This window comes from Zalophus californianus, chromosome X (assembly GCF_009762305.2).
Source record: "Zalophus californianus isolate mZalCal1 chromosome X, mZalCal1.pri.v2, whole genome shotgun sequence".
Classification (NCBI taxonomy): domain Eukaryota; kingdom Metazoa; phylum Chordata; class Mammalia; order Carnivora; family Otariidae; genus Zalophus; species Zalophus californianus.
In genome coordinates, this window is record NC_045612.1 from 111,198,127 (window position 1) to 111,224,767 (window position 26,641).

General features: G+C 43.2%; 1 protein-coding gene across 1 annotated transcript in view; it reads right to left on the minus strand.

Moving 5' to 3' along the window:
• Window positions 1-26,641, minus strand: part of PHEX (phosphate regulating endopeptidase homolog X-linked) — a 215,977-nt gene that overhangs the window by 103,321 nt on the left and 86,015 nt on the right. Inside the window, 1 exon segment of the mRNA XM_027607309.2 lies at window positions 14,700-14,801. Within this exon segment, the coding sequence (XP_027463110.2) occupies window positions 14,700-14,801 (102 nt within the window).

The following is a 26,641-nucleotide window of genomic DNA, read 5'->3' on the forward strand; positions in this document are numbered from 1 at the left end:
GAGGCCAGCATTACCCTGACACCAAAAGCAGATAAAAATACTACACAAAGGGGCCCCTGGGTGGCTCAGTCAGTTGAGCATCTGATTCTTGGTTTGGGCTCAGGTCATGATCTCAGGGTTGTGGGGTCGAGCCCTTTGTTGGGGGCTGGGTGTGGAGCTTGCTTGGGATTTCCTCTCTCTCTCTCTCTCTCTCTCTCTCTCTCTGCCCTTTCCCCTCTCTAAAAATAAACAAATAAACAAAAACAGTGCAAAAAAAAAAAAAAAGAGAAATACAGGCCAATATCTCTGATGAACATAGATACAAAAATCCTCAACAAAATATTAGTAAACTGAATCCAACAATACATTAAAAAAATCATTCACCACGAGAAACTAGGATTTAGTCCTGGGGTAAAGGGTGGTTCAATATTCACAGATCAATCAACGTGATATATCACATCAACCAGGGAAAGGATAAAAACCATATGATCATTTCAGCAGATGCAGAAAAAGCATGTGACAAAATACAACATCCATTCATGATCTTAAAAACCCTCAACAAAGTAGGTTTAGAGGGAACATACCTCAACATAATAAAGGCCATATACGAAAAACCCACAGCTAACATCATGAGCAATGGTGAAAAACTAAGTGCTTTTCTTCTAAGATCAGGAACAAGGCAAGGATGTCCACTCTCACCACTTTTATTCAACATAGTACTAGGAGTCCTAGCCACAGCAATCAGACAACAAAAATAAAAGGCATCCAAATTGGTAAGGAAGAAGTGAAACTTTCACTATTTACAAATGACATGGAACTACATAGAGAAAACCCAGAAGATTCCACCACAAAACTACTGCAACTGATAAATGAATTCAGTAAGTTTGCAGGATACAAAATCAATATACAGAAATCCATAGCATTTCTATACACTAATAAGGAAACAGCAGAAAGAGAAATTAAGAAAACAGCCCAATTTACAACTGCACCAAAAATAAACTTAACTAAGGAGGTGAAGATTTTATTCTGAAAACTTTAATACATTGATGAAAGAAATTGAAGACAACACAAACAAATGGAAAGATATTCCATGCTCATGGATTGGAAGGCCAAATATTGTTAAAATGTCCATACTACCCAAAGCAATCTACAGATTTAATGCAATCCTTATCAAAATACCAACAGCATTTTTCTTTCCTTTTTTTTTTAAAGATTTTATTTATTTATTTGACAGAGAGATAGAACAAGTAGGCAGAGAGGCAGGCAGAGGGAGAGGGAGAAGCAGACTTCCCACTGAGCAGGGAGCCCAATGTGGGGCTTGATCCCAGAACCCTGGGACCATGACCTGAGCCGAAGGCAGCCACTTAACCGACTGAGTCACCCAGGCGCCCCCCAACAGCATTTTTCACAGAACTGGAACAAACCATCTTAAAATTGGTATGGAACCATGAAAGACCCTGAACAGCCAAAGCAATCTTGAAAAAGAGGAACAAAGCTGAAGGTATCACAATCCCAGATTTCAAGATAAACTACAAAGCTGTAGTAATCAAAACAGTACGGTAATGACACAGAAAAAGACACATAGATTGAAGGAACAGTATAGAGCGCCCAGAAATAAACCCATTTATATGGTCAATTAATCTTTGACAAAGGAGGCAAGAATATGCAATGGGGAAAAGATGCTCTCTTCAACAAATGGTGTTGGGAAATCTGTCTGGACACCTGCATGGAGAAGAACAGAACTGGGCCATTTTCTTACACCATACACAAAAATAAACTCAAAATGGATTAAGGACCTAAATGTGAGATATGAAACCATGAAAGTCCTGTAAGAGAGCACAGGCAGTAACTTGTCTGACATCAGCCCCAGCAACATCTTTCTAGGCATGTCTCCTCAGGCAAGGTAAACAAAAGTAAAAATAAAGGCTCAGGTCATGATCCCAGGGTCCTGGGATGGAGCCCCACGTTGGGCTCCCTGCTCAGTGGGGAGCCTGCTTCTCCCTCTCCCTCTGCCTGCCTCTCCGCCTACATCAAAATAAAAAGCTTCTGCACAGTGAAGGAAACGATCAACAAAACTAAAAGATAACCTACTGAATGGGAGAAGATATCTGCAAATGACATATCCAACAAAAGGTTAGTATCCAAAATATATAAAGAACTTACACAACTCAACAGCAAAAGCCAAATGATCTAATTAAAAATAGGCAGAAGACATGAACAGACATTTCTCCAAAGAAGACATCCAGATGGCCAACAGATGCATGAAAAGATGCTCAACATCCCTCATCATCAGGGAAATGCAAATCAAAACCACAATAATATCTCACCTCACACCTGTTAGAATGGCTAAAATCAAAAGCACAAGAAACAACAGGTGTTGACGAGGACGTGGAGAAAAAGGAACCCTCTCGCACTGTTGGTGGGAATGCAAACTGGTGCAGCCACTGTGGAAAACAGTACAGAGGTTCCTCAAAAAATTCAAAATAGGGGTGCCTGGGTGGCTCAGTCAGTTAGACCACAGACTCTTGATTTCAGCTCAGGTCATGATCTCAAGGTCCTGGAACCGAGCCCCGTGTTGGGTTCCCTACTCAGCGGTGAGTCTGCTTCAGGATTCCCTCTCCCCCTCTGCCTCTCCCACAATTTGCACACAATCTCTCTCTAAAATAAATAAATACATACATCTTTTTTAAAAATTCGAAATAGAATCACTACAGGTAGGATCCAGTAATTCTACTACTGTGCATTTACTCAAAGAATAGAAAAACACTAATTTGAAAGAATATATGCACCCCTATGTTTACGGCACTATTTTTCACAGCCAAATTATGGAAGCAGTCCAAGTGTCTGTCAATAGGTGAATGGATAAAAAGAAAGTGGGATGCAGACACACACACACACAGTATTACTCAGCCAACAAAAAGAATGAAATCTTGCCATTTGCAACAACACGGATGGATCTAGAGAGTGTTATGCTAAGTGAAATAAGTCAGAGAAAGACAAATACCATATGATTTCACTCATATGTGGAATTTAAGAAACAAAACAAAGGAAAAAAGATAAACCAAAAAACAGACTCTTAACTATATAGAGAACTGGTGGTCGTCAGAGGGGAGGTAGGTGGGGGGATGGGTGAAATAGGTGATGGGCATTAAGAGTACACTTATGGTAATGAGCACTGAGCAATGTCTAGAATTGTAGAATTACTACAACGTGCACCTGAAACTAATATAACACTGTATGCTAACTATACTGGAATTAAAAAAAAAAGTGCTTTGGCATCTTTGGAGATATTAAGGGACCAATTCATTATACAAATCAATAAAGACAAACGTTTTTGGTGCCTTTCAGCAGTTTATGTCAGTATAAACTATGCATCAGCATATTCGTGTTGTTGATAAGAGAAAATCTTTTTTATAGAACAATTCCAGCTAATAAATGCAGACAGAATGACAGAACCTGAAGATCACTAGCTGCAACACTTAATGAGCTCATGTACCTATGTACTATTATCAATGACTGTGAAAATAATTAGGACAGTGGTTTTCAACCCTGGCTGCATATCTGTATCTGCTGAGGAACTTTAAAAACTGCTGACGCTCCCAGGTAGTCTGGATGCCATTGGCCTGGGGAGCTGCCTCAGCATCAGGATTTTCTTAAAAGCTTCTTAGGTGATCCACAGTCGAGAAAGAGGATCCCCACCTGAGGTGAAAGGTTGATGGGTAAGTTAAAATGGAAGGCTCAGGCTGACAACACCCAAACCCATGAACCGAGCTCCTCACTGGAAGTGGGCAAGCCCATCATCACGAGCTTCGAGGTAGGCTGCAACAGGAAGCTCACAGCACTACCCACCACGGCTTCCTGCCAAAAGAAAACTGAACCTGAATCTCATCAAACCTCTAGATTCCATTAACAGGAAATGGAAAGGACAGAAGACCATGTTAAAAGAAAACACTAGGATACAATCAGCCAAATCAAGATTGCTGAAAACGCAACCAGCCCAATGATGCAATTTGTTCAAGAAATAAAATTGACAGATAAAACAGGAGTGGGAGCTCTTAAAACTTTTGAAGCCTTGAAAGATGGACCTATTAACTGCAATATGTGATATACGCACTCCGTTTGGATTGTGATGTGAACCAAGTGTTCAAAAAAAAGAAACATTTTTTAGATAATTACAGAAAACTGCACATGAACAGGCTACTAATTAACAAGGTATTGTTAATATAGCTGGGTATGTTCACGGTACTGCACTTAGTTAAAAAAATACTTATCTGTTGGAGAGACATAATGAAATGTTTATAGTAAAATGATGTCAGGGATTAGCTTTTGAATTCTCAAGCATAAGAACAGGTGGGGGTGGAGAGTGTATGAAGTCAGAATGGCAAACACTGGCGAGGCTGCCGAGGGTGGCTGAGGAAGACCTGGGGATCTGCTTGGTACACTTTCGTGCACATCAAAAAACTTAATAAAATATTTAAAAATTTTGAACAGTCAACGTCAAAAGTCCACTCTGTACCTCCACCCCAAAGAAAACAACTTAATTGGCATCAGCTTTTCTTTCCCAATTTTAAGAGACTGTAACAGCATATCGCATTATTTGGTGAGGAGGGAATAAAAGACAACTTGGGGGAAAAAATGAAAATGTCATCTTCCTAATACTGAGCATTTGTTCTCTGCTAGTCACTGTACATACCTTTCTTATTTAATCCTCCCAAGCACTCTGTGAAAATGGTAGTATATTTGTTCTCATTTCATGGGTGAAGAAACCGAGGTCCTCAAAAGATGTGTGTCTTGGCTATGTATTTGCTGGAGCCGTGATCCTTACTAAGGTCTGCCCAGTGGCCCCAGAAGGGAGTGCCAGACCATGTCAGGTTCTGAGCTTCTAAGAATCAACCAGCCAGCCACAGTTCTTCCCTTGCAGGGGTCACTTCCACTCACTGAATCTCCATTCTGGGGTAGAGGTTTATAGTTATGAATAAACACTATGATGCTATTTCAAAAGCTCAGAGAAGACAAGATTTCACTATCAGAAAATGTTAAAAAAAAAAAGTTGATTCTGCTATTCTCTTTCCAAGACTATAAATGAGGAAATGGATTAAAAAGGATGAGTTTTACAACATGGGTGAACCTATAAACATGTTGAGTGAAAGAAGCCAGACATAAGAGGTCGCATATTCTGATTCTGTGTATATAAAATATGCAGAACAGGTGAATTCATAGAGAGAAAGCAGAATGGTGGTTGCCTAGGGCTGGGGGAAGGCAAGAGTGAGGAGTGACTGCTAATAGGTATAAAGTTTCCTTATGAGGTGACAGAAATTTGGGGGGGACTAGATAGCAGTGATGGTTGCACAACATTGTATAACTACTTAAAGCCACTGAACTGTAGACTTTGAAATGGTTAATTTTATATTATGTGAATTTTACTTCAGTTTAAAAAAAAAAAACAAGAAAAAGAAGTATGAGAAGCTAGGGGAGGAAAGAACGATGAAACAGAAATGATAAAGATTTAAAAGTCGTTTGGAAGACAGACTCAACAGGATTTGAGTACTTCCAGTTGGCTGGGAGGGAAGACTGAGATTTCTGGTTTGGGAGTCTAAAGAGCTGGCTGTACCCCATGGAATGATGTAATCTGTATTGAGGATAACACGGGGCCTTAGAAAGAATGGAGCCCAGTGAGTGTTCAATATCATCAGGATTCTCTCTCTTTTTTTTAAATAACACGAGAGGGGCACCCGGGTGGCTCAGTCGGTTGAGCTTCTGACTCCAGCTCCAGTCCTGATCTCGGGGTCCTGGGATCAAGCCGCACGTGTCGGTGGGGAGTCTGCTTCTCCCTCTCCCTCCACTCATGCATGCTTTCTCTCTCTCTAATAAATAAATAATCTTTTAAAAAAAGAACACTAGTAAATCAAAGAATACCCTAAGTCTTATGTAACTGGGTTCTATCAAGTCACAGCTAAATAGCTCAGGATCTCTGAACAGGCAGAAAGGAGGAAGTCGATGAGAGTTCCACGGAGTTGTTCAAAGTAGAACAACTGGACTAAAAATCTACTGGTTAGTGAATTACTTAGCACCTAACAAAAGACCTGCCACAGAACAGATTCTCCATGAATCTGCTCAGTAGATGAATCTAGAAGGAGTCTCCAAAGGATAAGCAAATACACCAATTCCACCTCCATTTTGTAAGCATCCTCACTGATAACCGAGAAAAAACAATCCAAATCGAAAAGCAGATTTCTCAGATTGTGAATGATTTAGAGGTGGAGATAGTAGTTGACACATTGAGCGACAGATTGAGATTTTTAATGGTTTTTAAGATCCCATTCTAAGCAATTAGTTCAGAACTTGGGGAAAGCTTTACTTATGCACAAAATGTTTATCATAAGAATATCATTAACAGCACAACCTAACTACCCAACTATGGAGAACTTTTTAAGTGGTTTCCTATACAACCAATGGAAAAATAGTCAATAATAGTAAAAACTCTTTTATAAAGACTACATAGTAATAGAAGAAAAGTTTATAAAAGAGAAAAAAGAAATCAAATTCATATATATATAACATTATTCAAACCCATGGACAGGGAAAAAGCCTAAGTAATAACATCAAGATGTTTGTGGTGGTTATGTATGGATGACGGAACTAGCAACAGTTTTTTTCTTTCTGCTTTTGTACTTTACTTTCAAGATTTTCTTCAATGAGCACAGATTTTTACAACAAAAATAAACATACAGAAGATCCAGAAATATATTTTTAAAAGCTGAGCCATGAACCGAAGGTAAATGGAATTAAGTAAGAATACATGTGAAGTTCTAGGATGAGGGTTCAAAAAAAAAAAAAAAAAAAAGGCCAAGTTTAGGACTGGAGAACAGGGCTAAACAACAGCTCCTGGGGGATAAAAAAAGATCTAGAAATTGACTGACTGTAAATTCGTTATGAGCCAACAGTGACATGGCGGAGGGGAAAAAACAGCCATAATATAAACTTTGGATTTTTTAATATAATGTCTATGCAAAACAAAGGCAGAAATAATATTCCCGTTGTGCTGTGTGAGTTAGACTATATCTAGAATATTGTGTTCAGCTTCGAACTTGAGCTTTAAAAAAAGATGTTGAAACCTGGACAGTAGCCAGCAGGATGAAAAGCATCAGAACCACGGCGCAGAGCAGTGATTCCCACACTGGCTGCATCAGAATCACCTGGAGGGCTTATTAAAATGCAGATTCATGGGTCCCCTCCCAGGGTTTCTGGTTCTGCAGACGTGGAGTAGGACCAAGAATCTGCATTTCTAGCTACTTCCTAGGTGAAGCTGATGCTGCTGGTCTGTGGACCACACTTGGAGAGACCCCCTGGCAAGTGTGGATAAAAGCACAGAGCAGACTGCCAAGGACAGAGTCCCAGACCTTCCGCCTACTGGCTGTATGACCTTGGGCAAGCCTGCTGGCACTCAATGTGCTTCAGGCTCCTCATCTGTAGAAGAGAAAACTTTGACCCACCTCATACAGATATTATGGCGTTAAAGCAGTTAATACTTGTGAAGCATTTAGAATATCTGGTCTGGCACATAATGTTTGTTAATTCCTGACAAACTCTAGAGACATTTCATCTGAAATAGAAACACATTCAACATCTTCAGATATTAGGAGGGCTCTTCCCTGGAAGACTCCTTCTGCATAGTTCCTGGGGACAGACAGGGAGTCAGGGGTCAGAAGTGACCGAGAAGGAGGCTTTGGATCTCTTTCAACAAGCAAGGGCTTTTCAGCAGGCATACCACCAGTGGAGTGGATGGCCGGGGTGGGTTCTGATACTCAGGGGTAAGGGGTAAAACAGCCACTTAAGGAATGGTAGATAGTTCTAGTTACACAGGCTTGGGATAAGGGAATTGTCACCTCTGATCACCAACAGTTATCAAATTGTTGGCCCAAGACCAACGGTGTCATTGAGAACTTGTCAGAAACGCAAATTCTGGGGCCCCACCTCAGAGCTCTGGACTCAGAAACTCTGGGGTGGGGCCTGGCAATCTGTGCTTTAACAAGCCCTCCAGACGGCACTGACGCACCCTAAGTGTGAGAACCAATCCCCCAGAGCATCACACAAAACTATACTTCCACAAGGCTCTAGAATACCAAAACGCAATTAAACGCACTCTAATAAGGTATCAGGCATAATATGCCTTTGATAAATATATGCATCAAACTCTTTACGCCAAATATTTGCAGCTGTGTTTAAAATATATATACAGATGGTTACCAGAGGGGAGGTGGGTGGGAAGATGGGGGAAACAGGTGATGAGGATTAGGAGTACCCCTATCGTGATGAGCACTGAGCAAGGTATAGATTTGTTGAAACACTGTACTGTACACCTGAAATTAATATCACATTGTATGTTAACTACACCGGAATTAAAATCAAAAAGGTAATAAAAAGTAATAAACTAAAATATGTATCACAAAGATAAGGCTCAATTTGTTCCAAACCAGAAAATCCAACCTCCACAACAAAAAGCAGTGTGCTCTGCCATCACCCTCTCAGCAGGGGCTGTTCACTATTAATTGCCCTTCAGGGGATGCAGTGAGGAGAAGGGCAGTGTTCTGACAAGGAGCATCAGAACACCTAAGGGGTGAGAGGTACCTCAGAGCCTGTGGTCTTACGTCACCTACCTTCCTAACCCAGACGAAAAGACTGTGACCCAGATACACACATGGAACCTCACTTCCCATCTCTCTCTCCTCACCAGCTATGTCCAGTCCAAAGCCTTTCCTCTGCCACAGGACGGCAGCTTAGAAGGAACAGCCCAACACACTTAGAGAGACTTTCTCACGCCACAGGCCCTCTTCTAAGTACTTTAAGTACATTGACTCCTGCATAAACAATGGGGTAGGTACTCATCTCCCCATTTTCCAGATGTAAAAAGTAAGGGTCTGGGAAGTTAAGTAACTTCCAAAGGGTCATACAGCTAAAAAGGGCAGACACTGGCTCTGAGCCTAAGGACTCTTTCTCCACAGTCTGTAGGCTTGACGTACTTCCTGTTGAGGCCAGTTAGGGAGAGCAGATACAAGTATGAAAGCTACTACACCTTGGCCAGGATGTGCATGTGAGAGAAACGGAGGAACATGGGGGCAGAGAGATGGAGCCCGAGAACGCCAGCCAGCTCAAGATGGCAGCGCAGCAGCACGTGTGAGCCAGGGATCTGCGGGAAGTGGGGAGGGATGCTGAGAGATGTTTACTTGCTATTCCATCAGTTCCTGTGTGTCTCTGGGGGAGCACTGGAGTAGAGGCAAGGGCCTGGCATTCTGGAGCACATGCAAACAGCCTTGAATCTGGAGCAGGGAAGGGCAGGAGACAGTTTGACCAAAGCCCTTCCCTGTCTTTTCTTCTACAGAACAATTTAAAGAGAACATGTAGAATGAAGCAAGAGTGAAGGTACCAAGGGGAAGTGATAGTTGGGTGCAGAGCTGTCGAGATCTGCAAGGAAGAGCCAGAGGAAGCCTTTACCCACGGGCTACAAGGACAGAGGCAGTGACAAGAAGGGGGGGCGCAGAGTGGGCAGTCCCCAGGTCAAGTGCCCCCACATGTGGGTTTGGGCTCCCTGGAATCTTCCTCCCCTACAGCAAGAGCCAGGAGCACTTTGTCTCTCCATTGCATTAACTAAAATATCTGCCCATGTGCCCAGCACCCATGTTCCTGCTATCCTCTCCCAAGGCAGTGAAATCCCCTGCAGAGAAAGGAAGCCACAGATCATCTTTGAATCCACAGCTCCTGCTCCAACACCTGGCACATCATTGGTTCTGGAAACGTTTGTGGAATTGAATTTGCTGAAGTGCTGCTCACACTGAGGTGCAGTGAAATGTGTTGTCACCTTAAGGCCAGTAAGGATGGAGAAAGGGCGCATACCCCAGGGTCAGTGCCCTAGTTGAGGATCCCCAAGAGCAGACCCGGGGACAAGGACTTGAGTACGAGCAGTGGAAGAAACATCAGACACCAGGAAGGGACGGAGGAAGTGACCAGAGCAAGGCAGGCTATCAGTAAAGGGAATCTTCTTGAGCCAGCTGACCATGTGAGCAAGCTCACCCTGCTGGGGAAACTCCAGGAGCCCATGTTGAACACATACTTGAGGGAGGAGGGGACACACACAGCAACTCCCATCAGTTACTGGGTGTGTTCATTCATGGGCCCTCTGTATGAGTGGCATAGCAGGTTCCCGTGGGAAGAGAAAGCTCTTGGGCAAAGTGCAGGTGCCAGCAGCTGGAAGCCAGATGGATGTGCAAGGAAATGGTAACGGCAAGGCACTGGGCCTCACACCACCACCCCAGAGTTCAGCAGGTCTAGGGGGACGCAGGAATTTGCATCTCTAATGCATCTCTGCTCTCTCTACCAGGAAGGACAAAAGTGAATCACCAAAGACAACTTTAAACCCTATCAACCTAGAGATATCACCAGAGTCATCTTACATAACAGACTTCACTAACTAGCCTGTGTCTACCATTAGTTTCCCATATATTTACCCTCCCACAATCTGCTGCTCTTTGAAGTCCAAAACCACTTTCCTTTGTCATTTATCTGCAAATTTTTTGTTCTTTTTTAAAGATGCTATATAAGCCAAGGTTTTAAGCCACCTCTTTGAGTTACTCTTTTTTCTGAATTTCTCTCATGTATGTATGAGATATACACATTAATAAACTTCTGGTTGATTTTCTCTTGTTAACCTGTCTTTTCTCACAGGGGGCTCAGTCAAGTACTTAGAGGGGTAGAAGGAATGATTATTTTTCCTCCCAAATGGAGACAAAGCCAGAGAGGTAAAATACACTTTTGTTTGGCCCTCTGCAAGAAAACTCTTCCCATCTTGCTGAAAGCCTATATCTTGGAGTTGCATGCCTGTGGCGATGGGACCATGTAGTACACTTCCCGGAACCTCTGTACCTGCTGGGGCCAAGGTTAAGGCCACTCACAGGATCCTGAGGATGCTGCCTTCCTAGCAGTTCTATCCAGGCCTTTCTCTCTAGGGGTGGCTAGGCAAACATCGGTCCCAGAAGTAAAGAGCACAAACAAATGTTTCAGAAAGGATCCAGCTTTTGGATACAGAACTGAATCTAGCTGGGGACCAGCCGAATTCAGGAAGCTGCTCCTCCTGATCTGACACAGAGCTCTCCAGCAGACTCCCTGCTCCTGCCACTAGGGCAGCCAAAGGCAGTGTTGCATCCCTTCCTAGCAGGTCTCAGAATCACTACATAGTGACCTTGAGATCCTCCTACTCTGTTCTGGAAAAGGCAAATCTTCCAGAAGACACCCCCCCAAACTAATTTCTATCACCTTACACTCATCCCACGTCTGTGATAACCAAAAAATAACAGGCTTCCTGTCCTCTGCTGCTAGTTTACAGTAAAAGCATAGGCTCACAGGAAAGAGAATCCTAAACAAAAACTGGTGCTTATTTCATGATACTAAATTTCCAGTTGAAACCTACACTGTCAGTTTCAGAAACTCAACCACTCATGACCCCTTAAGAGATGAGAGGAGCAAGGCTGGGAGACTGAGATACAAAATTTACCCTTCCCAGGAGCAGAGGCATCCTCATTGATCTTTTATGGTGATCACCCGTAGTGAAGAACACGACCAAGTCACATCCCCATGGTTCCATCTTGAAACCGGGGTCACTGCCACCCAACTCAAGCTGTTAGTCCTCAAGCCACTGCAGGTATCTGGGGCCCTCCACATTCAAGAGGCCAGCACAAGGGAACACTTATAAATATACGGTCAACACCCAATACAGGAGGTACCGTCATTTGTTGCAGTCCAGAGCTCCATGGTAAGGCAAAGAAAAGCTTCTCCCACTCGCAAATCAGAACATTTTTCCAGTTTCCCCAATGGGATGCCAAGTGACTCAGCATTGGCTCAGTGTGGGCACTATTATTGATGAGAGAAATCTTCTGCCTGGGTGATATACTGCATACAACACATGCCCAAAAACAGTGCCAAGTCATACCAGGAAGAGCAGGCAAATCCTTCACCTCCACTTCGAACACAGGCAAATCTTGTCTTAATGCAGAAGCTATTCAGTATCAGAAAGACAAAGCCCTAAGATCGTCTGAGATTTCCATCTAAGACTCAAGGAATTAGTAGGCAGAACTTCTCCTTTCTTGTTGACTATTAAAAGGCAATCAAATTGAGGACAGCAGAGAAAAAGGGCAAGAAAAAAAAATTTTTTTTTCAAAAACAACCCCAGAGCCTTCAGCCGCATAAATGCCTTCAGCTTCCTAAATGGTGTCTTTGTGAGTCTACGAGCTCCGCCCAGAGGTCATTTCCAGAACTGCATGTTGGTTTAATTTGGAAAAAGAAAATCTGCATCTTCTGGGGTCCAGGGCCTGACATGCTTTGGGAAACTGGTGAAAATTCTCGGACAACATCCCCTCTTTCTTCCCTTTTATTAGTGGAATTTCCCTGAACTCTGAAATACAAGATATACTCAGGGAGCCTGGTGAGATCCAGGAGGAAAATTCCCTTTGATATTTGTACCTGTCAAGGAACTAGTTGAGTTCCTGGCAGGTTGAACTCAGCTCAAAGAAAGCGGAGTGTTCAAAGAGTACTTTTAGAAGAAAAAGTGACAGCTCTCATTGAAATAAAATATAAGACTGGAGAGCAATTCAGGGGTCAAACAGGAACATGTCTAATATTAGAACTGAGAATAATGTGCCTTCAGGAAGACCCATGGGCCACTTGCCTAGAAGACCTAACTGCAAGGTACCCACTCCTTTATGCAACTCAGGAGATCTCCCCCTGAGGCAACCAGTCATACTTCCCAAAAAACGGACTGCAGTCCCCAGAACATTCCGCTGGTATCTATCCATTCATCACATGCACACAGACCTCATCACTCCATCCCACCCTCCACACGGATGACCCTCAGGCCACAAGGGGTCAGCCTAGGATCAAGAGTCCCCCAGTGCTCTGACCTCTCAACTGCCCAGCGCAAGACAAATTCTATTCCAGATATCAGAAGCTAGCCCAGCAAATAAATGGGGCCTTCAAAAACAACAATATGTTGGTGCCAAAAGTTTCATCTACCATCTGGAGAGCTTCTCATCACAGCCCGCATGCTCCTGCCCCCATCAGCTTGTGCCTTACATGACTTAAGATGGCTTTGACAGATCCTCAAGGGGGAAAAAAATCCCTTTGTCTTCTTCCAACACCTGCCACCCCCGGCCACCCAAGTTCTTTCTTCACTGCAAAGAGTGAACAGCCTTTCCATGTCTACTAACAAAAATATCTATGGTAATGTTTATCCATCTCAGGAGTATTAAAGCTCTAGAAAACATTCTTGCTAAACCTCTGCACGTTCTCATTTCAGTAAGGCTAAGCATTCCCAGAATGTTGCCCTCTTTGGTTTTTTTGTTTTGTTTTGTTTTGTTTAATAGACTTTATTTTTTTCAAGCAGTCATAGGTTCACAGCAAAATTGAAAAGAAAACACAGAGATTTCCCATAAAACCCCTGACCACACACAACGCATAGCATCCCCATTAACAAACTCCCCCACCAGAGTGGTATACATTTGTTACAATCAATGAACCTGCATTGATACATCATTACCACCCAGAATTCATAGTTTATATCAGGATTCACTCTTGATGCTGCACATTCTATGGGTCTGGACAAACGGACGACAACACGTATCCACCATTATGGTATCACAGAGGGTAGTTTCACTGCCCTACCCTCTCCCTCTGTTTCTTGACCATAGGGCAAAAAGATCTGAACTCAGCATGACCCAGTTAGGACTCTAAGCAGTGTTCCCCAGGCCCACTGAGCAATAAAAATCACCAGGGAGACTGGCTAAAGTCACAAACATTCAAACTGCACCCTCCATCCACTAAATCAGACCTTCTGGGGAGGGGCCCAGAGAGCTATAGGGCATTTAGGCATCCCAGGGGATTACTATCATCAGCAAGACTTTAAAATACCTCTCTAAAGAAGAAATGCTCCTAGTTCAGAGTCTCCCAGATACAGGGCAGCATCCACTCAGCGTGCAGGAGATATTTCCTACCCACTTGAGCTCCAGCTCCATCTGAATCCCTAGAATTCAAGATACAGCTGATTCTTCGTTGTTTAAGCAGCATGGCGGCCAATACCTGTCTTTCTTACTCCTTCAGCTTGTTACACAGTACCAGAAAATTGTACAAGGCCCACCAAGCGTCCACTTCTATTAGGAAACATTTTTGCATTCCTACGCCGTCGTCTACCACGGGTCTGTAGTTCATAAGCATGCTATCTGGATCATGAGAGCAACATGATGGGTTAGGAAAGTAGACCTGCTTGGTTGCAGGCAAGGATTTTCCCGAGGACATCTGCACACATCGTGCACAGAGCAGAAGGACACACATGGCCCCCCCACTGCTCTGCATTCTGCCACAGCCGGTGATGGTTTGCAGCAAAATTCACTGGGCAGCGGGCCACGTGGCTCTTAGAAACCGCAATAAAGAGAGGAGGAAAGGCTGGATTACAAGGTGTTTGAAACGCAGTTCGAGAAAGAAAAAAGTCGCATCTTATTTTCTCTTACCTGCTGGTGATGAAATCTATATATTCATCCCAAAACAGACACCTGACTCTGGGGTCGTTCGAAGTCAAGAGCTCAGTCAATATAAAAATCAAGTACACAATACTGACCGTGAATATCCATTACACCAAAAGTCATATACTTTTTTTTTTTTTAATCAAAAGGAATTCTTACCTTTTCTTTGGCTTTCCTTTTTGTCCCTGTGTCCATCCACTCATTTTCTTTCTCCAGCATGTCAATAAAGGCCCAGCGAATACCCTCAATCAATTCCTCCATCTACAAGGAAATACCAAGAGAGAGGGGTCAAAACCAAGAAGCTTCAGACAAGGTTTTCTGGGCCACGAGAAATAGTTCAGTGCCAAACACGGTAGGAAACAGGTTCCTTTCAGCTTGACTCCAAGCTCTGGCAACATTTTTTCCCCCAGGAAAATGCTTTTCTTCCCCACCACTAGTAGATAACTAATCATTCCTTTGCAGAGAACAATTTGATGGTCCAGTTGTAAAAGGATTATATGGGGAAAGGAATTCACCATAGGTTATGACGACCTAAAAACTGACCTTTCTATACCTACTAAATTAAGCCATCCTTATCAAGGTAGCAACTAGTTTCAATAGTTAATAAGGATTTGAGAGAGATATGCAAAGGCATGGGCTCTGTGTTTCAGGCGGAATTACAGAAGCAAGTGACTGAACAGTTGAAGGAGATACTGTTAACAGGGAAAGAGGCAAGGGAGAGCCAGCACCCCAAGGGACTCTTTCCCAGTATAAATCAGACTTCTGTCAGGACCTTAGTTTTCCACAAATTTAGTGCCAGTGGTCACACCAAATGCTTGGCTGTTCTCTGTAATCGTCCTGCTCTCCTCTCTACTCCCTTGCACCTTAAAAAAAAGTCTTAGGTTATTTCAAACCTAAAATGGTAGGTCTGAAGGGGGCTGCTCCAGAAAAGCTGTCTCCTGAAAGACCTGTTCCAAAGTGTTTCAACAGTGAGACCACACACCCACACTGATGGTATGTTTGCCCTGGCTCTCCTTCCTGTGCCTATGGGCCAGCAGAGAGAACTAGGGAAAGAGAGATGCTAACGCTTGCCTTCAGAGGCCCACGCTGAGTAGTCTGGGGAGGTCTTGCCTGTTTCCCCCAAAAATTCCATTCTCTCACAGAGATGCTTTGATTTTCTTGATAGGACACTCAAGAAAGAATAAATACTAGGTTTGGTACCAGAATTAAAATTTTCACTTAAGATTAGGAGGTTGTAAATCCATTTTTAGTATTAATTCTAGAAGGAAAGTTTTGATGTTTCCTTGGTTCTATAATGAATTGTCGGCACAAAGCTCAAAATAATTTTTTTTTCTGTTTAATAAGTTTTCAGCTATGTTTTCAGTTCAATAACAGTTGTAAGGGAACCAGAACTGTAAATCAGTGGGCTGGGTTCCATCGTATGTAAATAAGAACAAACAGCAGATGGAAGGGGGTGGGGGGAACTTCACAGCTATTTTCTCCCAACTTAGTAAAAACATTAAGGGAAATCTCAACTTGGGATTGGGGCATGACTGACAACACGCATTGATAGAAGAGTTGTGGTTCTTTAAAATCATAAAGTCAGTGGTTCTCAAGCCTGTCGACACACTGAGATCTCTGAGGGGAGCTTTCAACAATCCTGAGGGCGACAAGTCAGGATGCTAACGTCACCGCTCCAGGGTGCAGCCCGGGCTGGGAGTTCCAAAAGCCCCCCAGGTGAGCCTAATGCGCAGCCAGGGTGGAACCACACCTGTAGGGGCGGGGCACTTATTTTACAGCTAAAGAAGCTAAGAGTTGAGAGAGTCCATGATCTGTTCCAGTTCTTGCAGCTAGGGAGGATCAGAGCCAAGACGCAACCACAGAGCTAAATGACAGTTGTGAGCTCAGAACTTCCAGGATCAACAGAAGTGTGCCTCATACATGAGAGGCAAATGCCAGGGAAGTAAAAGGGAACCAGCCGAGAGATGTAGAAGTCACAATTTCAAACAGAAAGCCCACGCAAGGAGGATGTTAAAATGACAAGGAAATCTCCAGCGACTAGAATTTCTGCCTGTTCAGGCACCAGCACCCTTAAGTCTTTATATGACCTCATCAAGCGGCAACACCCATCAGCCTGCCCATGACCTTCACCTAAAAGCTGAAACAGTATCTTCCCAAGTTAACTAAGGAGGGGGCAATCAGGGTGGGAAAAGGTGGGTAAATTAATTTGAGAGAGACTGAGTGACCAAATCAACGGAAGCAGGTGATTAACTTTGTGTGGGGAGGTGAGCAAAGGACGGCAAATCAGATTACTTCCCAGGCTTCAGGCATGGGCAACTAGGTGAACGCTCCTGCCATTTTCTAAGACCGGGGATGCTGGAAGAGAAAGAGGGCTGGGGACAAAAGCCTCACCTCCATGCGATGATGGGGGCACGGGAAGTGGAGACAGCAAGTCTGGACAACCCGGTCAAGGAGTCTGTCTGCTATCAGAGAGCAAGAACCCCTGTCCCCTTCAAGAGTCCTTCTAGCTGGACTAAGAATCAAATTGACATAAGACAGGTTAATAGGAGAAAAACAAATTTAAGAGAGTAAGGGGAATCCCCACAGATGTGGACATTCCAAAGACAGGCAAGATGGGTACACACGTCATTCTGAACTAAAGACAAAGGGGCAGGGGGTCTGGGACTTTGGAGGAAAGGAATGCACTTCACGGGGCAGTAAGAAGAGCAGGTGTTTGGTAATTAGATGTTTGTCTTGCCATACACATGGGCCATTCAAATAAAATTTATCTCTGCTAATAACCCTCACTCTGGGAAAGACTCCCAACTTAGATTCTTCTCTGCTGTTAAGGGAAGGGCAAAAGTTTCCCTTGAGCCCATAGGGTCTCAAGTGCCTTCAGCTCAGAATAATCTCCATGCCAAAGCCACCCATCTTGGGGTAGGCTGCCCTTGGCTTCTACTCTGTGGAAGACAGAAAGCCAAGGTAAGGCAGAGGGAGATGTAGGGTTAAGACAGGAGACCGAGGGTTTGGGGTTTGTTGTTGTTCCTGCTGCTTCTGTTGCTGTGGTGGTTGACCATGTGAGAGATCTCACTGTGTTTAGTATCACTGGAAACTCCACAATAAGAAAACAACCAAAGTGATTTTAAAATGAGCCAAAGATGTAAGTCAATCAGAGAAAGACAATTATCATATGATTTCACTCAAATGGGGAATATGAGAAACGGTGCCGACAATCATAAGGGAAGGGAGGGAAAACGAAATGGGAAGAAATCAGAGAGGGAGACAAACCATGAGAGACTCTTAATCATGGGAAACAAACTGAGGGCTGCGAAGGGGAGGAAGGTGGGGGAATTGTTATATGCAACTGATGAATTGTTGAACGCTACAATGAAACTAATGATGTACTGTGTGGACTAACTGAATTTAAATTAAAAAGTAAAATGAGCCAAAGACATTAACAATCATCTCCCTAAGGAAGACATACACATGACAAGCACATGAAAAGGTGCTTCCTGTGATAGGTCACCAGAAAAATGCAAACTGAAACAATAAGCTACCACTACCCACCTACTAGAATGGCCCAAACCCACAACACTAACACCACAAAATGCTGGTGGGGCTGGGCAGCAACAGGAACTCTCAGTCACAGCTGGTGGGAGTGCAAAATAGCAGAGGCCCTTTGGAAAGGAGTTTGGCAGTTTCTTACAAAACTAAACATAATCTTACCATAGGATCCAGCAACAGTGCTCTTTGGTATTTACCCTAAATGAAGGAACTTATACCAACACAAAAACTGGCATAAGGATGTTTATAGAAACTTTGTTCATAATTGCCACATCTTGGAAGACCCAAAGATGTACTTCAGTAGGTGAGTGGATAAACAAACTGTGGTACTTCCAGACAATGGAATATTAGTCAGCCCTGAAAAGAAATGAGCTAGCAAGGGGTGCCTGGGTGGCTCAGTCGGTTAAGCGTCTGCCTTCGGCTCAGGTCATGATCCTGGGGTCCTCGGATCGAGCCCTGCATCGGGCTCCCTGCTCAGCGGAGAGCCTACTTCTCCCTCTCCCTCTGCCTGCCACTCTGCCTACTTGTGCTCTCTGTCAAATAAATAAAATCTTTTAAAAAAATGAGGTAGCAAGTCATAAGAAGACATGAAGGAGCCTTAAATACCTATCACCACAGGAAAAAAGCTAATCTGAAAAGACTACATACTGTATGTTTCCAATAGGACATTGTGAAAAAAGGCGAAAACTATGGAGACAGTAAAAAGATCAGGGGTTGCCAGAGGTGTAGGGAGAGCAATGACCAGGTAGAGTACAGAAGATTTTTAAGACAGTGAAACTACTCTGTATGACAGCATAGTGATGGACACAGGTCAGTGTGTATATGTATGTATGTATGTATGTATGTGTGTGTGTGTGTGTGTGTGTGTGTCTTCCCAAACCCACAGAACGTGTAACACCAAGAGTGAACCTTAAGGTAAACCATGGACTTTGAGTGGTATGTTTCAATGTACATTTGTCATCAGTAAAAAAAAAAAAAAAAAAAAAAAGAAAGAAATTCCCATTCTGGAGAGCAATGTTGATAATGGGGGAGATTCTGTATGTGTGGGGTTGGGGGGGCGGTTATGAGAAATGTCTGTATTTTCCCCTCAGTTTTGCTATAATCATAAAACTGCTGTAAAATAAGTCTTTAAAAAAAAAATACTGAAAAAGGATTCAGTGAAGAGGAAGAGGTTGAAAATACAGGAGCTGGGACCTGAGAGGCAAAGGGGGACAGGAACCAGAGAATATATGGAAGGATTCACCTTAGACATGAGGAAGGATTATGAGAGAAGGGTAAAATGGTGGACAGGAATGCAGAAGAAGCTTTAGATTAGATGGTGGAAGGTTAAGAGTCTTCGTACAATGGTGTCTTTTCTCTATGAAATAAGAGCAAGATCTTCTACTAAAAGGAGGTTTCTCTAAAAAAATTCAATTTCTTCACATTCAGCTGTGTGCATCCTGGCAGCATGAACATATTGGTAGGAAGAGAGGTATTTACAGATGAGAACAAAGAGGGCAATGAAAGATTTGCTCTCAGTACCCTAGCCAACATGTGGTGATAACTGAAAGCACCTAAAGAATACATGAAAAGCTGAACGTGTCCAAGGAAAATACTTGGAGTAAAGAGTATAAAAACTAATCTGCTTTCACTATGGTTTAAAATAAATGACTTAAATAGAACAAAATAAGCACTACCCAAGCCAAAGAGATCTTTAGCAAATACGTATTTTGGAATTTGGGGACTTCTACAGAGAATCTTAAGATCATTTTGCCCCTATTCGCTTTGGGGCACTTTTAGGAAGTATGTAACTATTATTAAACTGAGGCTAGCACGCCTGGGTGGCTCAGTCCATTAAGTGTCTGACTCTTGATTTCAGGTCAGGTCATGATCTCGGGGCCCTGAGATCAAGCCCTGCGTCAGGCGCCAAGTTCAGTGGGGAGTCTGCTTAATATTCTCTCTCCCTCTGTTCCTCCCCCTACCTATCTCCCTCCCTAAAAAACAAAGAAAAAATAAAATGAGGCTGAGTGCTTCCAGATACTGCTCCCTAATAAGCACCTTGGTTTTGTAGGTCCCTCCCTTGCCATCCCTGGGCATTCCAATGGCTCTCGAAGTCACTAACATTTTAAACATTTTGCATGGATGCTTAAAGCTCTCAGTCTCTACCCTGCTGAATGGCATCTCAAATGGAAATCTCTTAAGACGTGTAGGGGCCAAAGACAGGCTGCCCCAAAATGTACCACTTTAGCATACTGATTATTTTAAATAAAAGTTACAATGGGGCACCTGGGTGGCTCAGTTGGTTAAGCGTTTGCCTTCGGCTCAGGTGATGATCCCAGGGTCCTGGGATCAAGCCCCATCTCAGGCTCCCTGCTCAACAGGGGCTCTGATTTTCCCTCTCCCTCTGCCCCTCTCCCCCTGCTTATGCACGCTGTCAAATATATAAATAAAATCTTAAAAAAAAAAGTTACAAAAGAGCCTCCTCCATCCCCCTAAAAGCAGGAAATAAATCTCCCATGTGAAAGGTGCCACCCCTGTCCCAGGAGGTAAAGAGACATCCTTATCACCGGAGATGGGAAATTTAGAGTCGAGAAGGCTGTATAAACAACCCTTGTTACTTTTTACTAATTTACTACCCCAGCCCAAATTCTGTCTAGAATTTCTTACTATTGAAGCTCTCAAAGGTAAGTCTCCCTTGTCCTGTCAATTCCTCACAGATCTATCGTTTCCTTGTCTAAAAAGTACGAAAACTCACTGCTCATTTCTCTATGTCTCAATTTCCTTAGAGGGCCTCGGTGCACATGTAATAAAACTTGGGTTTGTTCTCCTGTTAATCTGACTCATTTAAATTCCATTCTTAGCCCAGCCAGAAGACCTTGAAGGACAGAGAAAGAAAATTTCCTTCCTTTCAAGGGCAAAAAGATTTCTGCCTATTGCCAAGATGCAGAATGACAAATAGTTGACTGTTGACTCAGGCAGCTTCCTTCTTCAGCTTCCTTTCCTTCTCTCCCCTCTCCCCTCCCCCCCCACCTCTGTCTTTTCTAAATCCCTATCTTGGTAACTCAGTCTCTCCATGGCCCTCTCACAGATGTCAAAACCCAAGCCATCACTTCCCTCTTGGCTTTCCTGTGAGCCTCAGATGGCCTTGGCCCTAGTCCTCTCAGGTGCCCCCCCTCCGCATCCCCCCCCCACCCGCCCCAGGCCCCGCCCCTTTACAGATTTACTCTAACATTTTCTGTGATACAGTGCTGAGCCACCCCAGCAGAGTTCTAGAATAAGTGAAATCTTTTATGGTGATTAATGTCATTATGGGTTGTCATGTCAATGCAAATAAAAGAAATAATGAGCTTAGCATGTTGGAACTAGGAAATCACTGAACACTTCTGATTTTTATCTTTAGACTTCTCCACAGCATCACATAATAACATCACCTTCAGTTAAACCATGTTCCCTGAGGCACAAAAGCCTGCTAGAGTTTCAAAATAAGAAAAGAGAAAGAGTATTTCTTCACCAAACCTTGACCTGATGCCCCCACCGGCCAACATGTAACATTAATAGAAATCACACCTAAGGTGGAAATCCTAAGTTTTCCATAGAAAATATTTTTTTAGACACAAAAATAAAAAACATACCAAAATTAACTCAATTGTTTTTATGGTAAAATATGCCGCATTGAGATTAAGGGCCCTCTAGGCAAAGCAGCATTTTCCTAAGCATCTATTTATTTCAGATCTCAGGGATCCACACTGAAAATACAGTTCATTTGGGGCACCTGTGTGGCTCAGTTGGTTAAGCGTCTGACTCATGATTTCAGCTCAGGTCATGATCTCAGGGTCGTGAGATTGAGCCCTGTATCAGGTTCTGCACTCAGCAGGGAGTCTACTTGGGATTCTCTCCCTCTGCCCCTCCCTCAGCGCCCATGCATGTGTACACTCTCTCTTTCTCTAAAATAAACAAAATCTTTAAAAAAAAAAAATAAGAAAAGAAAATATAGTTCATTCAGTTGGTCTATGAGCAGCTGTTAGTTCTTTTCCTCAACCAGTGCTATTTAAAAGTGGTTCCACTTTTCAATCTTTGCACTGCAGGATTTTGCCCATAGTCATAGTTTCCTTCAAAGCTGTGTCTCTAGCAACAAAAAAATAATGCTACATGGCCAACACAGATCTTCCTCATACCCATGAATCCCCAAAATTTAAGCCCATACTATTAGGCTTATGATCAGAACAATACAGGTTGTGTGTTTAATTGCCATTTACATATATTTGGTCTCCACAACAAAATCTGGAAGCTTTGAAAATAGCAATCACAATTTAGATCAAATGAGATGATGGATATGTAAACTCAGGGATCACTGGCAAACCAACCCAAATGAGCCAATTTAGCATAAACATTATTTTGAGCCAAAAACAATCAATATCCAGCAGATTCAGGAAAAACTCTTTACCTCCTGGTCAACTGCCTGCTTATACCAAGAAGACAGCTATTCACAGAGATGCCTCTTTCCTAAGAAGCTTAACCTATGTCTTCCAAACATCTTCTCTACCTTTGTGCTAATAGTCTCTGTCCCCTTCATGTCCTCAGACTCCTCCCTTCTCCTGAGCTCAGATAAGCCTCCTGGTACCTCAATGTCTTCGGAATTTCATGGCTGTGTGGATTCCCCATTCATACAAAACTAAATTTGATTTTCTCCTGTTAATCTCTCTCATGTCAAGTGGATTCTTAGTTCAGATAAAAGGGCAAAGAAAATTCTTCCTCCCCAATGGTGGTGTAGTCAACAAGACAATGACTCACTAGACACCGCTCACACCAGACATGGCTACAGCAGAGATCCTTGAGACATCAGACAAACAGTTAGCAGAAGGCAAGGTTTCTTACATGTCAGTCTCCCAGAATTCCTCTTTGTGGAGTCTGATGGAGCAAGAGTGGGAGAAGCCTCCTTCTCTCTCTCCAAATTTAGATTAACAGGAGAAAATACTTGTGGAACTCTTTCCTTGGGCTTAGCAACTCATTAGTTAAATCTGGTAGAGTACTCTGGTTTCTGATCCATTTCCTCCCACATATAGTCTTTGTTTTCCTTTGTGTCTTTTATGTCATTTATCACACAAACCTTGTTGTGGGTTAATGTGCACAGGAGGTAAAGGCTGTTGCTAAGGGACATCTTGGAAGACAAGGCCATAACACTGGTGGGGGGCACAGGTGGAGCACTTAAAAGCTGTTAGAGCGCTCTCCACCTAATTCAAAGTCTCCTGTATTGGGAGAAGTTGGTCACAGAATGGGTTAGATTGACACTAGGTCACCTGCCAACCTCAAGAAAACTTCAATGCAGCAGGGTACACTGTAAAACAACACACAATCCCCAACCCGCAGCACATCCCTCCTAGGTATGAGTGTGGCTCCAAGAGACCCAAGGCTCAGCCTGAGCTATAATGTGCGTTTAAGACAAACCTTGCTGTGGATTATGATTTTTCCTTTTGTCGTATTCTGTGTCCTAAGAGCTTGGTTTTGTGACCAGTGAGAATGTTCTCTTTGGTCTCCACCATTCAGAGGGTGCCCTTACCAGGGTGCACCTTAGTGACCAAATAGAACAGGAATCTGAGTCCCTCTCTCTCTCCAGCTGTGCCCGCTCTCAGGGAAGTTTGTCATGAGAGGTTCTGGCCCAGAGGAACCCATCATCTCAACCTTCGTTGCTTGTCAGTGCAGGAAACTCCCCCCATTCCAGAAGCACCCGCCCCATGTCACAGATGAGCAGGTCTGTAACTGAAGGCATCTCACGATTTCGTGAGGACCAGAGACACAGTTTTCCCTATGCCATCCTTACTGCCTATGCAAGGCACACTTTTGCTTTCTTAGACTAATTTCGGGAGTAAACTTTTGGATCATGGGGACCGCCCTCTTTGGATGCCTCTTAAGTCTTCATTAAGCCATTGAAAGGATTATTGTGGCTTGAGTCGCTATTCACAGATCCTACTGGCCAATGGCCAGATGATGGAGCCTCTAAATTGGCTGTATTTAATGGAAAAATATACTTTATAGAAAGGTCTCAATTCTCTTATTAGTAAGATGGCTAGCCTTAAGGGACTCCCTGAAAAGATGAAAGAACAGAAATCAGGCTTAAGATTTAAAAAATATGTCCACATCCCATCTAAGTTCCATAATAAAAAAATAAATAAATAAATCTAGCCTCATCTGCCCGTTGTAACTTCCCCTTCCCTACAAGATTTACAGGGAGCACTCCAGCCTGACCTCTAGGTTCAAAGTATACAGGTTGCTGGTGTAAAAGCTAAAAGCCAGGAAATGAACTTAACGACAGCACATGAGCCTGGCAGCAAGGCTTGGCTTTGCTTCTGCCTCCCAGGGCTCTGTCATCAGGCTCTGTCATCAGGCTCTGCCAGCCTCGGGCATTCGTCTGCGATGTCCTTTGGAGGTGTATCCTAGACGCCACGCCCCCACCCAAAGGATTCATGTCCCTGGACAGCAGCAAAACTTTTCAATTATAAAGTCCTTTTACCTCTGCTTTCAGAAGATCCTACCAAATTTAGAAAGGAATTAGAAAGATTAATGACTATTCACAACCCTTCACAGAGGAACCAAGACCAAACTTTAACCTACCCCTCCTACAAACGATCTGCAAAAGGCCAATATTCATGGGCCAAGGCTGAACTGTGCACCGGGGGGAAACAGGTTTTTCCTAAAAGGCTTTATACAGGGTGCCTGGGTGGCTCAGTTGTTAAGCCGCAGCCTTCAGCTCAGATCATGGTCCCAGGGTCCTGGGATCGAGCCCTGCATTGGGCTCCCTGCTCCGAGGGAAGCCTGCTTCCCCCTCTCCCACCTGCCCTGCTTGTGTTCCCTCTCTTGCTGTGTCTCTGTCAAATAAAATCTTTAAAAATAAATAAATAAAATGCTTTATACAGACTTGACAAAGGCCTAAATCTCCTGATTCCCATTTTTTAAAAATTTAAAAATTTTTTAAAGATTTAAAAGATTTGAGAAAGAGAGAATGGGCATGTTGGGGGGGGCAGGAGAGGGAAAGAATCTTCAAGCAGACTCCCTGCTGAGTGCAGAGCCCCACAACACAGGGCTCGATCCCACATGATTCCTGAGATCATGACCTGAGCCAAAACCAAGAGTTAGAAGTTTAACCAAATGAGCCACCCAGGTGTCCCTCTTGATTTCCATTTTAGTTAAAAATTTCCTTAATATAAAAAAGCAAATTTAGTTTTAAAAAATGGGCCAGTCCCTTGATTTTCAGGCTGTGATCCAATTCTTTGGAGGATCAGAAACAACTGTGTGTTTTACAAACCTCTAAAAACGAGAAATGCAACTCTAGAAACAAGTCAAAGCACGCAGCTTTACCATTCCCCAAAACTCCCCTATTCTTCTCAAAATATTTGTAGATATTATAAAAGATCAGGATATTGGAACAAAATTGTCCTTCCCTTTTTTTTAAAGGGCAAATTTTAAATAGCAATTACTCTGAAAACTAGAGAGAAAAAATTTTGCATTCTTTCTTTGTCCCTTGAAATTATAAAATTTACCATGTCTTTGAAATGTAAACACAGCCCATAATCACCTGAGACTAAAGAAAAAAACAGGTTAAGATGTCTTTTTTTTTCTTTTTTTTAAATACAAAGTGCTCAAGGGATTCTTGTGGCCAGACTCTAGCATCCCTGATAACCGGCAGACATGCTCCAAATCTCCACCCTGGAGAAAACTTGGATACTTTCTGTGTACCTTTATGATGTAAATTATACCTCCATCATCTCTACATGTAAGAGCCATTCCTCGAAATACAAACTTTAGGAAGAGTTTTTCATCAGAAAATAAAAAAGAGAGGGAGATATTTGGAAATTCTCTCTGATGAGGGAGCAGGCGGCTAGCTGAAGACAAAGCACAAACTGACATCCTGCAACCTCTTCCCCACCCCCCCCCCCACTTTCGGGTGGGACTCCTGTGACTTTCTTCCAGGGATCTCCCAACTATCCTAATGTTAATACCTTGCCAGAGGGGAAAACCACCTCAACTTGACTAGGGCAAGGCCTACATTATCTTGTAGGTCCTCTTTAGCATGTGAAAGTTCTTTTGAAACCTCCCTTTTCCTTACTTCCCCCCAAATCCCAGTATATAATCAGCCACTCCTCAAGACCCCAGTGCAGCAGCTCTGTCTGCCCACGGGTCCTGTCCCCGTGGCTTAATAAAACCACCATTTTGCACCAAAGACGTCTCAAGAATTCTTTCTTGGTTGGGTGCCTGGGTGGCTCAAATGGTTAAGCGTCTGCCTTTGGCTCAGGTCATGATCCCAGGGTCCTGGGATCGAGTCCCACACCAGGCTCCCTGCTCAGCGGGGAGCCTGCTTCTCCCTCTGACTCTGTCTCTTATGAATAAATAAATAAAATCTTAAAAAAAAAAAAAGAATTCTTGGTCCTTGGCTCCAGACCTCACCCCACCAAACCTCACCTATATTCCAAAACCACATCGTCTCCACAAGTATCAGTAAAAACAAAAGCTAGAAAATTTTTTTGTCTCTTTGTTGTATGTGTCTCCACATACACTGTTAATGTAAGATATTGTCTCTACCTCTG